Consider the following 17715-nt stretch of genomic DNA (forward strand, 5'->3'; position numbering starts at 1 on the left):
GAGTTCTTTTTCATTTTACATATCTTCTTCAAACCTTCTCAGTGGGCCTAATTATTTTATGTTCATTATTCTGGGGTGGTAATTATGCTAAATTCTCTTTGACTCACGACTCGAATCCAAATATCAACAGTTAAAGTGTGATACTTGATTTTTAAAAAGTTTCTAAAATTATTGGTGTGACTAAACTCATCAATTATGTCAATTCAAAAAATTCTAGAATACAAATCATCCTTACATCTAAATTAACATAGTAAAACACTAAAACTTTCTATATTCAAAATATTCAAGATAGTATATCTTCAGAGGAAAATCAAGATATTTCATTTTTTTTCTCGATATCGTTATTCATTTTCGGAAATTATAATGTGTGTGCTTCTAGTTAATGTTATCCTGTTAACCCTTTCAATTTATTTGTTCGTGTTCTGGGAGACACTCTTAGACGACGTTAAACATGCAAATAAACACTCAGCTGATGCGAAATATTAAGGCGGTATTGTGAAGTGAAGTAAACATACCAATCTTGTCAAAATTTCGCAGGTCGATTTAAATTCATAAGTACATTCGATGAGTTGTTTAATCATTGTTATGGACACTCTCAGTTTAAAGGTTTGTTTTATTTCCAAATACTGGAGTTTGATTCAGCTTCGTTCAGCAAGTACATTTTGTCTTTCCAAATTAAAAGTATGTTTTCAATAATTATTCATAAAAATTAAGTGCTTCAGAACGAAATACAAAGTTTACATCAAGAATAGTTGAAAGGTATCGTCATTTTAGTTTTTTTCAGTATAGCCTTATAATTTGTTGTTAGTAATATTAATAAATTCCTAACCAAACCTTTATATTCACACTGTTCTTTATTTTAGTTTGGAATCTTAGCTCCACTAAGATTGGGAATGTTTGTTTGTTTGTTTGTAAATATGCGCATATACTTTATTTTGTGATATGAGGAACCTAACTTTCAAGATGATAAAAGATTGTTTTGTGAATTTTGTTGTTGTTCCAACTTATTAGTTAGTAAATAATCACAATATCATTGAGAAGGACCTCAGTGTAAAATAATGCAAAAATGTTACAACATACACTGAAACCCTAATATCACATGTCGAAAGCGAAGTTTGGGGACTTTTTAGACGAACATGTACATTCATTATAGCTGTTAGACAGTACATCCATTTTAAAAAAGTTCGGATATTGTCTCAATATAATTTGTAATAATGAGGCTTATCACTCATTTAAATCACGGTTTCAATTCTCTCCATAATTAATCAATGACCTAGATGGTGTTAAATTTCTTCCAGATATTGATGGCTTTATCATGGGTCTATTAACTTTGCACAAACCTATTATTAAATGTTTCAGGCACCAGACCTTTGCAATTTAGTTGTTGAATCTATCAGACTTTTTTTAGTGTTTTCTAAGTTCTGGTTGGATAACAAAAACCAAGGTTTTTAGATGAACCCCTCAATCATTTTGTCAAGTAAATATATCTGATTGCGATAAGTTAATTCTTTTCAATTGACTGACACATTCAAATTATGCAGAAATTTTGGATGAGTTTCAGACTGATCATTTTTGTTGTGTTGAACAAAGTACAGAAAATGTGATCACAAACGAATAGAACGACAAAGGAGCGATTTTTCCTACAGTTCTATCAATAATTGACAATAAATCACCCGATGTTCTACAACCAGTTTATTTATTCTTCACATGAATCTCAAGTTGTCGTTAGCAAAACCTTTGTTGTTCCAGTATTCAATTGTGCATCATTTTGACTGAAATTACTAATTTTGAATACAGGATTTCCACTTTTACGTTCTAAGGAATTCTTACTGCACTAAATTTGGAAGGCATTCTCTCACATTCCGGCCTTGATGATATTCGTCCTCAAGTGAAAGATCCTGACAGCAAAAAGTTGGTAATATGCAATGTGTTCGCTATCAATATAATTGTTTTTTGTATATACATATATTTTTTGTATATAAAGTCAAATGACGAACATTTTGTGCTTGCCTATATAAGTGATTTAAGGTTTGCGTTGTTGTGCAACTTGATGTTTTTTGTAAAGTAAATCCTATCTTGTTCTGCTGTATTTTTGTGTGTTTTCCATATTTCTGCATGTCATCACTACTACTGTTTTTCCCTTGTTTGTTTGCTTATATGTATATTAAGCCTATGCCTTGGCATTCACAGCTTTCGTTATGCTGATACTGACCAAAGTTTCCTTGTTTCCCTTTTTCCAATCTTTCCTGGGCTGCCAGCATAGAAGTGTTTATTATTTCAATTTTCGTTAGGGCTCAGCAATAGTTGGCATGTTGAAGTTACTGCCTTTTTAATCTCTTTCCATTTCCTCTGCACAGTGGTTTCCTCATCATCTTGTAAGTCTTGTAAAATTTGAAACTTGTTACTAAGATTCATCTAGGGTTGATTCAGCTCGCTATCATTTTAAAAAAAGATTGCACTGAACCTTTGTTGTTCTCCTTGTTCAACTATTCAACGCTTCTTAGCATCAGTTTTTGCCCGACTACCAACAGATTCTGTCTGAAACTATATCAGATCCCGTCTTTTTTCGTATGTCTTCCATGGGTCTTTTTACTGTTTTACTGATACAGGTATGATCTGGTTAGTTTACCGTAGTGAAGTCTGGTAAAACCTATGTACCTTTTTCTATAAGTTTCTGGGAAAAAATCATGCGGTATTATTGAAATTACATAGATGTACTAGTATGTCACCATTCTCGATCCTTTCTCCGTATACATTTCGCCTAATTATGCGTTCGTACTCGGTGTTTTCTATCCTGACTTTGAGGTTTAGGTCCCTCGCGAGGATGGATGGATGTCAGAAAAGGCATTGTCCTCTCCGCTTTTAAAAAATCTCGGCCTCCCTAATGAGCTGTTTTAACTCTTCTGCATGAAAGTCGCTCAACTCTCAGGGCAAAACTAAAATGGTTTAAACGAATATTTCTGTTGAGAGTTTCTTTAGGAGCTAAGATTGACGGTTGTGTCCCCAACCTTCCTGCTTTAACTGGAGTTGGAAGGGCAGTAACCCTAGACAGGCTCCAAGCAGAGTTTGACTGATCTAATGTGGTTTGATATTACTAGTAGTGATGAGCCGTTATATATAAAAGGAGCACACCTGCTTCAAGACGCATTTGTTTGATACATGTTTATTTATTTATTTTATTTAAACACATAAATATTGGTACAAGGAAGCACCAGATACATATGCACCACACAAATCTCATGTGATTTGTGTGAGGGCTGAGATACTGCCCAGGTGCTTAAACTGAAGCAAATGGTTTTCTTAGGGGACCACACCCTGAGCCTTTGACCTAAGGGTCTGCGCATATGTATCCGGTGCCCTTTGTACCAATATATATGTGATTAAATAAAAAAAGGGTCTGATCCACAAGGTAGTGGAGCATCGTAAGGAGATGCAGTCCCATGCTAGCCGGTGACCAACGATTGATTCATACGCCATTTGTTCCCCAAGGATACTGGAGCCCATGTGCACCATTGGTTTGGAATCAGGGTTTTCCAACTCCCCTAGGTGGACTTTCCGTGTCCACCAACCCGGGTAAAGCGCCGGACATTCTCTTTTCGTCATCTCAATTTCGTGAACAACACGCCTGCCACGAGAAGGCAGTGAGTAGGACTTCCCTGGCAGAGGCTATATATTCGCGTGGCCATGTGAGAGCATTTCAGAAGGGAGAGCGGACTCTCCCCACTCTCGACCGTACCAGGGCATTTGGGCATTTGATACATGTGAACAGAATATTTTTTTAAAGAGCTATTCAAATTTACTTACTGACATTTCATCATTTTTAAAAACTAAATAAATCATCTCTAACTCACAGCTGCATATGGGCTTCCATATTTGAGTAGTTCTTACTGCGTTCAGAAGTTTTAGATATGAAGCTTAGGTTTACTAAACCATTCTTTTTCCACCCTGAGTGAATTGTTTAATTCCCTGATATTCTTCATACTTTAAAAAAAAGTCACTATTCATTTTAAGTGCGTTCTTAAATTCTCGTCATAGTTTTGTATTTTCACAACATGTAGTGTTTTAGTATTATAGGATTTTGTTAAATCTTTGAAATGAACCGTTCAGCAGACAAATGAATTCTCCGAGACTTTTTGAAATAACAAGGGTGAGATCAGTTACCTGAACTGTTTAAAAAAATATTTCGGCTTCCAAAACTCGTCATGAGAACAAGGCAACAGATGTGCAGTTTGGGAAAAAATTCATTTGAACAAAAGGTATTATTTAATACATGACTGACATCTGTGCAGAAACGAATTGTGTGTTCTATCATTCTTAGCTTGATTTATATTTTGGGATTAGAACACTGATATGTATCAAAAGCGAAAATATACTTTCGAATAAATTATGGATTTGTGTTGACTAAATCACATGAATATTTCATATTATACGATACTAATTGTCGAATCCTTCTTGTGTTGGCTCAAAAAATGATCTCTAGACAAAGCATTTTATCCAATTGGCTTAAAATGAATCTTTATTTAATCCAATATTGAAGTTAATTTCGCAAGTTGCAAGTGGCTAAACAGAAGAAATAAATTCGTATTAAATATACTTTCAGACTTCACTTTAAACTTGAATTTATTATCAGCCTTAAGGTTGATTCATTGATTAAAAAGAACATCAATTATGTAGTTAGCATCATAAAATCTTAATTGAAAATAGAAAGTATGTTTATACTTTCAAGGAAAACCTACTTTTATTCTTTCATTATAAAATATTCTATACATTGACTGTTTTAATTTTTTTCCATTTTACATTATTGATCTTCACTAGTTGGATATACACATGCTTATCCACATCTTTCTGCTGAACCACCTACAATGAGACTTTTGAGCATGGTAACAATGTCTTCATTATTTGGTCAGGTGATTATTGGTTTTATTATCCAGGCAACTGCATTCATATTGATTCGCTTTCAATCTTGGTATGCAATTCGTTGAATTTTCTTTCTAACTGCGTGTTGTTAGCGAATGTCATTCATCACTGTTGTTTCGTTAGTTGCTTGCATTTTCATATTTTACATAAGTTGTACCGCTAGAGGAAGAAAATGTAAAAGCGAGCTAATTGTTAATGTTGTAATACAAGTTCAATACCTTGCTTATTAATATTCGTATTATGAGAAACATTTTGTACCTTTTTATCCCAGATATATTGAAGAACTAAATAAAAATTCAAGTTGACTTTTACACATTTTGATGTATTTGTAAACAAATATTGAATCAATTCAGTAGACAAGATACTTCAGATATAGGTTTGGTTACGCTTAGCGCTTGTTAGTGAAATTCATAAACCATGAAAAGCACTCTTTTGTGAACATGACTGTATGACTAGGCAACAAAACTTCGATCATTCACTCTAAAATTTTTGTTTGATGTGCTTATAACATTAAAGAAATTTATCATTCTTTGATCATACTCTTAATAGGTATATGCCGTTATATTCGTACTCTAATATATCCGAATTTCGAAACTATGAAAGTACATCTGTATTTATAGTCTCCGCTTATCAATATATAATTTTGGCCATTGCCTTTTCAGAAGGAGCACCATATCGTAAATCAATCCTAACTAATTGTAAGTCATTGTTTGTGTTTACATAAATATTTATTAATGACTGGGGAATTTACTGGGCATACCAATGTAGTAGTGAGATTTTAACCTATAATTTAACATATAATCATCCTTTTGTGATGATAATGTTAAAACTTGTTTGATGTTCTCTACTTAGTGGATCTAATTAGCATATAATTTTTTGGTTTTATCTTCGATTCGGCGATTTTTATCTCTAGGTTATTATGCAGAGATGTTGCTACATTGATTGGTTCAGGTAGAAATTATTTCATCAAATGAATTTGGAAAACTCATATGATTTGAAGTGATGCATTTTCAAGCTATTTCCATCCCACAACGTTTCTTAGAATTATTTTAATAGGAACTTGGTAGTTTTTTCGTTATTCTAACATTTACTAATAAAATTGCATCTGTAACTCGGACTAGTGAATTGTATAAAATATTCATTTCATTACTACGTCAATAGTTTGAAAACACTTCGATGAATATAAACTGGCTGCTTCCTACTAATCGGAATGTTATTTCAACTTCGAACTATGGTTACATAATCCGTGTTTTACTATAGTATCCACTTTTGAGTGATTCCACGACTTACTTCACACATATGTTCTTCTTTTGTCTCTAAACAATTATAAAGATTAGTAATACACTAATCTTTCGTTTCTCTTATGCTTTTTTTCAATAGATGCATTTGTGCTGAATATTTTGGTGTGTTTTGTATTCAGTCTTTACTTGACAACTTATCCAGCTAATTGGATAGTTGAACTTTTACAAGTAAGTTTACGGAAGACTAGCGCTTCACCCGAAGTAGTATACAAGTTTATATGATGTTACTTGGTTTCGATACAGGTCATGATTTGAGTCAATCATAATTAGCATAATGCCTGGGACAATAAAACTTAACGAATACCGACACAGAATGCAGATTCTCACTCTCGCTCATCTGATAGCCAGAATATAACAACACAGTGAACAGACAACGTTGAATCATACCATGTATAGTTGATTCTTGACCACACATCAACACAACTAAGAAATTACAATATAACCTAAGTGATTGCTCCGTAATTAAGCAACGGTAATTTAACAAACGTACAACACATAACAACGGTTTAAGCATCACGCCAATGCTTGCAATCAAGCGAATACCAAAATACAATAGTTCATGTATTTAAGAGTCATGTGATAAAAATATAAACAGTAACTTCAGGTAGGATTGTTCAAAAAGTTCAACTTTTCTTGATGTTTATTCCGTTACAACGATAATGTAGTATCAATGGTAATGAGTAGAACTAAGTATTGAGAATGTGGTTCTGAAAGATTGGGTGAGAATGTATACTTAAAGTAATATTGAGATTCAGAACCTAGAGACTTTGGATTGATCGGACCTTTTCCAGTGTAACTGATTATGAGCCATTTATCCAACACCTCTGACCATTACCGCCAAAACTTCAATCAATACTCATATCGACAGTCAATAATTTTTTTTTGTGACACCTTATCTAGGTTTGTTAGCCTGTAGCTTTCTTCCTGTTCACTCCTACTGTAGATAACATTGCACGCCGAGGTAGTTGATCGCTGTTCGTATGTAATATATGTCCCATCCACCTCAATCGATGAAGATCCACAATTTCATTGATCTATGGGTATCTTTATCTTTTACTGTATGCCTAACGTTGTTATTGCTCACTCGATCGTCCCATTAAGACGCTTCACTTCAACGAAGGCAACTAAAATCAAAAGTCTGTAGCTTACTCATGTCTTCTACTTTTATAGGCCATGTTTCACAGTCACGGAGTAATTCGGGAAAAACATTTTTGACGAGTTTCAGTGGAAGAGGAATGGTGAGCAACCCTAATGGATATCGCTTGAGGTTGCCAGGTCCTACTAATAGTGTTTGAGTATACAGACTTGAAAAGGTTTATGTACTTTTTGGAGTGCTTTTTAATGAGAATTACTAAAATAAAACCTCTCGGTTAGTGTACTGTAATATTGCTTAATGTGAGGAAATTCAACTAAAGTAGGGCTTCATTGAATAAGTTTTATTTATTACGAGCCGGTTTAAGTTAGTAAACTACTAAAAATTAGGAAAGCCCCATATCTTGTGTATCTTTAATGTCAAAAGACGGTAGGTTGATACAGATAACCCAATAACTCACTGTTCTTTTGCTGAGAAATCATACTAATGATCTAGGGAGCTGTGGTGATATTATAACTTATTTAAAATTTTAATAGAATATGTCTGAAGTGAAGAAAATAGTGTTTTGTTGTGACAGATTCAGCGAAACAAATCGACACATCAAATAATAAATATAGATTGTGTTGAAGTTTGAATAAGATTTGATAGTCGCACTCATGTTTAGTATTCGAAATCTAAAGTCAATTTAAATAGACCGCTTAGATTTATATAGTATTCTTCTGTCTAAATGCATGTTCGTAAAGGATTTTGTAATTCATATATGTATATAAACAAGTGAATTAAAAATAACTGTAGTCAACTGTCAGTAAATTATACATTATAAAAAGAATGTTTTTGTCATATGATAAGTACATATTTTTTATGCTTGTAATGAAGCACCAGTCTTACTAATCCACTAATAACAAGTTAATATGAAATTTGTGAGCGTAAAGTACATTTAACAAATTTAGACTAAACCAAAATGAATGAAATCCAGGTTTTACCCCGATCCCATTTTATGACAAACTTAAGATGAAATGAACCTAGATAGGAGTTTATATACTCACCATTCATATTTGGAACTGAGATGTTTCATCTTGGTTCCTATTTTGAAACGATGATTTCTTCCATTATAGTAAGTTTTTGATACGCGTTTTTACAAATTGAGTCCACGCAATTTTTTGTATATAAGTTCGTATCAAGTAATTTGACACACTTGAATATATGTAATTATTAGAAAGCCCAGCTACCGGTTCTCCTGTTGCTTTATTGTCTATATCATTTTCTCTTCAGCTTTTATGCATTGTTTTTAAATGTCAGTTTATAGTCATACACCAGTTATCAAAGAAGGCATACGGGTTACATATGCAGTGAATTCAGAAATTGTTACATTTTTTAATAAAATGTTCTTTTGTTATTTTAAGAAAATCCCTCTGATAGATATACTGGGTGAATGTTCAAACTATTTATTAATTAAAAAGGAGAAGCCGAGATTTTGAGAAACTTAAAACGAGTTAAGAAATAAGTGGTCACAATTCTACACCATGATTTTTCTTGAAATCTTAAGTACTGTATGTAAAGGGTCTACTTCTGGTCCGAAATTTTATTTAGATTAAACTATCATTGGGTATTTAAAAATTACGGGAATTGGAACTCATAAATTCTTGTAATACTTATTTGTTATCACCACACAGCATAACGGTCATTATGGTGTATGGTGTTCATGAGAGTTGTATGTTTTCTAAATTAAAAACGTTTAATATACAGTTATTTTATAAAACAGCCTCTTGATTCTACCCCTTTTTTGAATCATAAACATACCGTGAAAGATTTCAAGGTAAACCACATTTAGGTACGTGAATAGGCCTGTTAATAATCATTTGCGCATCACTATCTGCTTTGAATTTCAATACGATTTCTTAATCAGTGACAAGCACCGTTTTTAAATAAGGTTTTGTTTTTCATAGGTGAGTAAATGATTATTCTCCCTTATGAATGTTGATATTTATGCACAACTGGTATTCACTCACCAATAAAATTCATCTTTTATTGTAAATGAAAGAATACTTTATGCGTAAACTATGTTAAGTTTTACTGTTCCTATTTATTTCACTAAAGAATATCACTCTGAAATCTTAAACATTGTTTGAGTGAGCTTTGCCTTTAAGTCACTACTAAATTGTATTTAACAGTAAAAAATGAAACACTCTTCTCATCTTGCTGAACTGTTGTGTTTTCAGTGTTCGTATATTTTATTGATAGCCGTTGTTCCCACTAGTATTCGTACTCAGCAACCATAGCTCTGAGCACTCGATCATTAATCTCTAAGAAAATGAGTTACAATAAGTACGTCATGTTCAGTATACATCATTAGTCATTCTATTTCGTAAAACCATGCTGTTCAGCATATGTTAGCACATACGTCATATGACTAAGATTTCCCATGACAATAAGATTTCATCATTAATACGTCGTTTTGTATTCGATTTTCGACCGAACAGGCTTTTTCCAAACCATTTGCAGTAAACAGTTTTGATCCACTAGTGTGTTTTTGATATAAACGAATGCTGTTCAAATGTTATCATGGTTGTATAACCTTTTTTATTTAAATCAATCTTAATGAAATATGTTTTGTAATGAGTTTTGCTAATATATTGGTTTTGAAGAGTTTAGTTTCTCGTCTTTTTATTCAATTCGGATTTTGTTGTGGAGCGATTGACATTATGCCGATAGCCACATAGTCAATGGTACTTCTGTAATTATCCTATTCTCTAAAATGATTTATTCTTTGTAAAATTTGATGAGAACCTATTAAACAACAAGATTAAGATAGTCAGTCACCATATTGTCAGCTAAAATGAAAATAGTTTATAAAATATGAGGATATTTTCAGAGTTGCATATAATGAAATTATTTTTATCGATTATAGTTAGTTCGGATTCCTTCTGTTTGGTTCATACTCATTTTACACTCTATGGTTTTGGCGAATTTTATGGCTAGTTATATTGTCGAATCAATTGTTGATGGAGTCTCTTTTCGACGTCGTATACGTCGTATTCGTCGAGCACTATTTCCAAGGTTAGTGACACCATCCGTTTTTAAAATAATAGTGATAAATGCGTTAACAAGAAGTAAGGGTATTTCATACTTGTTAATTAATTTTTCTTTTTAAAAGACGCCTCATATGAAGTCAAAAAGTATGAACAGTCTTCGCATGATGTACATGAGTTATCGTTTCGGGATTTATAGCTGTCTTCTATGAAACGTGTTATTTTTTCTGAAAAACCAATAAATAGCGATATAGGATATTTTTGATTTCACTTATCGGAGAATCTTCTCATAGTTCCTGATGTTTCTATTGTTGCCCAGTGGTTACTGTGGCGGAACACTTTTGTTCGAATCGAAAATGCTACAAAATAACTTAACTCATATTATACAGGTTTATGGCTCATACGATCAACACTACAAAAGCTGACTGATAGATCAGAATCTAGTTTATAAATCCAGCATTTTTGCGTAAACATTTATGCACTGCAAAAGTGCGTAGATGACTTATTTTAATAGTCAAATGAAACGAATTAAATCAAGAAACGCTCAAACTACTGAGGTCAAGTTAAATAAAATCCTACTATAAATGCTAATTTCTCAGCCTCAAATGAATGTAAAACGTTTTCAATCTTTGAATCAGTTGTCATTTTGTCGATAAAACTTCAATTCCATTTCTGTTAAGAAGTTGCTTAGATGTATTAAAATACTCTCCTTTAAAGTGTTATATATATATATATATATATATATATATATCAAAATGTCTAATTAATTAACTCGGTATTACTTTTGTGGTCCAATCAAGACGTGTGGAACGCAAAGCTTATGAGCGAATTCGAGAAGAAATTGACAGGTCAGCTGGCGTTTGGCTTCCCTTATTAAGATATGACAGTCTACAAGCATTACCACGGGATTTGTTTGAAGATGGAGATGTAGATTTGCCTGATCGTCCTGGAAGTAGACAGTTGTCTTCTGAAGTTTTCAGCGACACAGATATAGGGGTTGATTCTGGTCAAAGCGAAGTAACTGACAGACGACAGCTTCCCCACAGCAGTACAGACGGTGATATCTATCCGCATAAAGTTGTCGATAAATCATCTTCTAATCAAATGAGGGTAAATGAAAATCAATATCCAACTCCTACTCTTGATGGCTCTTTAAAGAAAGTAGTAAGGAATTAAAGTAGTAAGGAATTTCTTTGGTTATTACTTCATGTTTATTGTGATACTTACTATACATGGTATGCAACATGATATAGATATTATTATCTGATAGTTGAATTCATGAGTCAATTAATTCTAGACAACCATGGAAAACCTGGAATTACTGGACAACCGTTTCGTCCTAGTATACAAATCCTCAGCAGTGCGCATCCACGATCCTCAAAAACCCTTTCTGATAATAATAATCATGTGCTCACTAGTGCCTAGCTTCAAGAGGTATTTCTTGGAGTTCCAGTGAGAAGTAGTGACTAGTGGAGTTCAACCACGTCTGTTATGAGATAGTAACTCACTGAAGATAATGGTGGAGAGTAGTGTAGTTTTGAGGTTGAATTTAGACATAACACCGTTGGCCGCTGGCTCAGTGGCCTAGAGGTTAAACGTTTGCACACGAAACCGATAGGTCCGGGTTCGAATCTCGCCCGCGGGATCTTGGACGCACACTGCTGAAGAGTCACATACTAAGACGAAACTGTCATTGAGCGCTTCCAGGTTTTCCATGGTGTTTCAACTATAATCGACTCATGAATTCAACTAATAAATTATTATAATATCCACAAAAGCATCACTGTCTGATACTAATATTTGAGTAGGTTATCTGCCATATTGACAAAATAATTAACTTATCAAAAGAGGTTAACTAGATTTTCCAAGAAAAACCGCGTAGTTTAACTACTGGACTTATTTCCTACTCAATTTTTCAGAACGATTGATCAATTCTGATCGGTAGGACAGTCAACTGCCTTGATAAATTGAGTTAAGACTGTATTGATCATTTCCCTAAAACGAAAATGTATTTGTTGAAGAAAGTTGTATTGATTAGGTTAAAGGATATTTTGCTTTAACCTAATAACGAACATTTTTTATATATGAATATGAATTTTTGAAAATAAAGTGAACAAGTATTTTACTACTTATTGCTTTACCTTCATCAAAGCATTTGTTCAGAATGTAGTGGAGTGTAGGTTACTTATATCCACATAAGTAGTATATGGTGATGGTTAGGTATAATGTATTTCAATAGGAGATTGATAAGGAAAGAACCGAAACGAGACGCAATTGGTATGAAAATGCATGAACCATGAAATCAGAGAAGATGGACTGATATTTGCAGAAGTAACAGTCAAGATTGAGATAATTGATTGTATTTTGCAAATTAACTGTTTACTATAAGGTTATCAGATCTTAGTGAGATAGTCTGTAACTTAAGAGCCGATTACATTCGATTCTCCCCACTCATATTCTTGTTCACTACAGTAGGACTTGATAATAACTGGTTTCGGTTTGAGATACAAAATGTTTCGAAAGTGTCAAATCATACTTTGGGTTTATGTTCGTTCGTTTCACAAAACTCTTTCAATGTTTCTTCCGTTATCTGGTTTATACCAAAAACTCTGAATATATTGAACCTTTTATGTTGCGACTGAATTTCTGTTTGTTATTGAATATATTTTACCATATTTTGGATTATTTAACCCGCACTTTGAGAGCTCCAAATTTGCTAACAGCATGATAAACATCAACTCTAGATGATAATGTTGACAAACTTTCTTTTTGAGATCTGTCAATATCTTATCGCCCTTATTTTACATACTTCTTACATGAATACTGTTCTCATGGTGTGAAGTTATTACACATCAAAGAGTTTCTTGCCAACTACTTACAACTAATTAACATCAAAACAGTGCGACTGATTTCAACTCATTTAGACGATCTCTACGTTTCTTATTGATAAATAGAACTCCATCAGTACTAAGGACTCGATAAACATGAATTGGTTACTACTGATTGGTCGATCCGTGTAAAAGTAGTCGTTTTTATCAAAAATCTACCTGAAAGCAGTTAAGGTTAATTACACATTAGTTTAGGTAAACAACCTTGTTTTTATGTGAGCTGATAATAACTCTAAAACCAAGTTGTTTGTTCGTGACTAAGTTGTTTATTTAACAGAATGACAGGTTCATTTATTACTCTTTTGAAGTTATTGAAAGTATAGTCTATAACCAAAAGCAGTTGGTGGTTAGTGGTACCAGTTATTGTAAGCAAGAGTGTAGTTCGAGTCATAAGACCATATGGAATCTATTAGTAAGCATATGTCTGAACTTGTTGAGCTATGGTTGTTATGTTACTCTTAGTTGTTTCACCCATTATACTAGATTTTGCCTCACATTTAAGTTTTTGTTCCAACTGTTATCTTCGTTTCTATCCTTTGTTTTCCTTTTCTATAATGTTGTTTAATCCGAAAACAAAAAGTAATATCTTACTTTTGCTATTTTTATATCATTAGCTGTTCAAAGATCATGATTTTGACTTTTTAGTTAGTTTACTATCAAAATTAAAATCCTGATTCATTTACTTTCGACTTATATTAGGACACATTACAGAATCACACTGTTTATGATCCAGATGTATTTGTACACCTTCAGCTTTAGAGTTTCCTGTTATCGAAAGCGTGAATTCACATTTGAGAAATGGGGATGGGGAAAATTGTTAATAAGAAAACTGTCGGTGGATTACATATTCCTTGAATCATAGAAGTTGAAGTGCTTTCCTGCAACAATTCGCTTCACTTTTTTCAAAGTCAAGTTATATTTGCACTGCTCATAACCTTTTATTTTTCTACAAGGTTAGCATAATTGCTTATGATATATTTAAATGCCAAGATTGTGTACTTTTTATACAATGTTCGGTGTAATATTGGATTTTTAATATACTGAATAACGTAACCTCTTGTCACCTGTACATATTTTGATTTATTTGCTCTCTTTAAATGCCAAAATGTATACTTCGATGCTATTTTTGGAGAATCCTAGATAGTGTTGGCAAATGATATTTGTTATGAATTTTACATGATATTTGGTAAATTAACAACGATGTTTACTATTTCCGAAATCAATTTATTACTTTGCTACCTAAAAATGCTAGCCTAACCTAACTTGCTATTTGTATTACAACGAATATTTTGTAGAATTTCTTAACAAAGATTCTTTAAAGGTGAACAGTTTATTTGTGTTTTTATGACAACTTGTTCCAATACACTATTCACTTATTGATAATATTTTGGCACAATAGAGTTACAACTTGCTGGTCTGCCAGCCTATAAGAGGTGTAGCACATTTTTGCTTCTTTTAACTCGTCTAAAGTGGAGTAATTAGCTTTCATTGTCAAATATTCGATGCAACATAGAAGCTTATTTCTTTGTTGTGAAGTAATGCAATGGTAGGTGTATACTGAAATAATATATACATGTAAACATTTATATCTATTTTAAGTTAGTCAGAAATGCTTATTTTCGGTTTGTTAAGGTTCTATGTCATGGATGATCAACTGGAAATAATCTGCAAAGAGTTTATGGATTTGTTAAGTCTCGTGTATTTCATACACAAATTTTCATCTAATAAATTTAAAAAATCACCTTTTTCAAAGGAAAGTGTATGCACCTGGGGTTAGATTTGGCTTACTTATGTGCTCATAGAAGTGACATTGCATTGATGACTTCTTCACAATGTGATAGAGATTAGGAAGGCCTATAACTGAGCACACGACAGGTAATCTGAAATAAGTCTGTTTGTTAACAGTTCCCATCGTTGTTTAGATTAATAAAACTGACATTTTGACGTTCTATAATCCACTGAAAACTTTTATAATACAGCATGTATGATCTGAATTTCAAGTCACTAGTTGATTGCGAGTGAATGATAAAGATGTTTTAAGATTGTACTGAGCTATAAAACCTAACTGAAAACCTTCGACGCTGACCTAACTGTATCAGAGAAAGTCGGTTATTTTTTCGAATTGCCTCTTTTGCTCTTCTAACAACTGAAATTGTTTGAAATGGGAAAGCATGACTTGACTTTTAATCAGTATTGATTCAAACATCATCTGGCCATCAAGATATGGATAAACGAAAGGAGAAAACAGATTTATTTGATGAAGTGTAATAAGTACAACAAATGTTGATTTGAATTACTTCATTAATCCTACTCAGAGTGTCTATTTGACTTTAATGGGAAATTGAACTTGTGAAGAATTTGTCTATGGGAAAAAGAAAACATTCTAAGTTAGTGTTCAGTCTCACGTGGAGATTTTCTTTAATACCAAGGACGTTCTCATATGTCGAAGTCACGTGACTTATTATTCATTTTACTGACAATAGAAACAGTTCACACCATGAAATTAACTTTATATGCAAAGAACTCTTTCATGAGAAGTCATCTACTCCGGTATAGCAAGTTTTTCTCTTATATCTATTGAATTCCGGAAGTAATTCATTCACTGAACTGCTTGGATCCTTTCTATCATTTTCTCTAAATTTAACATTATCTGTGATAAGTTTATCCAACATTTCATGAACATTACACACATGTTCATAATGTCGTACACTTGATATTTACTACTCGGTTTTCAAATGAATATCTTAGTCATTATGATAAATAGCAAAGATTTGAAAATCTGATTTTAAATAAAGAGAATACTTACATCATATGCATTTACTTTCTCAAAATTATATCAAAAAACGTGGGGGTAGCTGTCTATCGTTCACCCTGGATTGCGTGATTGGAGGTTTTTTTTAGTAAGGTTCTTTTTTGAGGAATGAAGTTGGTAAACTCTTGCCAAATCCACAGGGGTGAGGACAATTAATAGCTTTATAGGGGCTCTAGGAGAAGTTTGAAATTTCTAAAAACCAACGTATTCTAAGTCAGTATCCTCATCAGTTTATCAAGATTGGTTTGGATCCCAGTCCATACATTGATCCATAGTCTACCTATGAGTTGTGTATACAGAGCTCCAGAAACTTCAGCCTTTGTGGATGATCTTAGTATTGATGCACTTTTACATCATTGTATTTGAAATTTTGATATGGAAGCCATGAAGGAGCCTTCAACTTCCCTAGTATAAACTGGTCTACCGTTATAAGTCCGTCGATTAATGAGGAATTCCCAACAATACTAGATATCCACTGTTTGTCCTAATGGGTATTCTTCCCGTTAGTATCAACCTCACTGATAACCTTCCCTTAAAAAGAAGACTTCAATATCAGGACTATAAAGTGCACAATGGGACTTACAGCAAACCTTGTTAAGGTGTTCATTTCTGAACAACTTTTCAAGAAACAGTCTCGTACATGTACGAGACATATTTTATGAAATCGATAGCTCATGTCTAGATTCCATTACACCAGTGAAAACTTAATGCTTTATTCATAACAGTTAAGTGTCACAACGAATTAGGATTTTTTTTTCAGAAAGTTACTTTAAGTCGGATTGTTTTTCATCCGCACAACTAGCTGTTAACCAATTCTAAAAAATCCATATGTCAAAGGCCTTTGTCGAAGAGTAATTAACACTTAACGGTGGTTCAAAGGAAAAAAACCTAAGTTATTCTACTCAATAAACGTGTAGGATTATCGCAAACTTCAGCTTTCCCTTGAATCTTCTACAGTGGTTCTTTTATAAAGGTTCGAATACCGACACAAACATTTTCAGTGATATTATTGCAATCAATAATAAACCTCTAGAAAACTTTGGACAAAGAATCGCATACCCTTATTAGTAAAGACACAGCATCCCCTAAGGTTTCGTGGAATCGTCGAACTGACGGGATTGTGTCCGTTTACTTCTACTGCTTCTTCTAAAACTGTTTACAGTTCCTCTGGACACGTGCACTAGTCCTAACTATTGAAAAACCATACAAACAATACTTCCTTACAAATCTATAAACAAGACTGACTAAGATGGTTATCGGCCTGTGAATATTACCCCGGTTATGCCAAGAACAATACAAAATATTGTATGTTGCGAAATTTCTGACCACTAATTCACTGGAAAACACAACACTCATTCATAACACGGCTTCTCTGGAACTAGATCTCGCATCTTAATTTGTTTAGCTTAGTCTCCACTGAATGTTGCATTGGGCAACTAGTTTTATTACTATGTATTGACATTTCTAAAGCCTACGGCATAATTTACCACCAACTCCTTAAAAACAAACTCACATCTCATGGGGTTAGCGATATCTTACTTCTGTGGCTCAATGATTTCCTCAGTCACAGACACTGTATAGTTAAGTGAACTCCCTATAAGACTCTCACACCTTCAAAAGTGGCACAACACGAGGTAGTGTCTCAGGTCTTCTTCTCTTACAAGATTTAAATAAA

General features: G+C 33.2%; 1 protein-coding gene across 1 annotated transcript; it reads left to right on the top strand.

Moving 5' to 3' along the window:
• Positions 1 to 10264: 10264 nt before the first annotated feature.
• On the top strand, positions 10265 to 14090 carry Smp_128470 (hypothetical protein; the record flags this gene model as incomplete). Its single annotated transcript, XM_018789041.1, has 3 exons — positions 10265 to 10368; positions 11141 to 11450; positions 13962 to 14090. The coding sequence occupies 3 exons, from the start codon at positions 10265 to 10267 to the stop codon at positions 14088 to 14090; spliced, it is 543 nt and encodes a 180-aa protein (XP_018654524.1).
• Between the last annotated feature and the right edge of the window lie 3625 nt (positions 14091 to 17715).

Source organism: Schistosoma mansoni, chromosome W (genome assembly GCF_000237925.1).
Source record: "Schistosoma mansoni strain Puerto Rico chromosome W, complete genome".
Classification (NCBI taxonomy): Eukaryota; Metazoa; Platyhelminthes; class Trematoda; order Strigeidida; family Schistosomatidae; genus Schistosoma; species Schistosoma mansoni.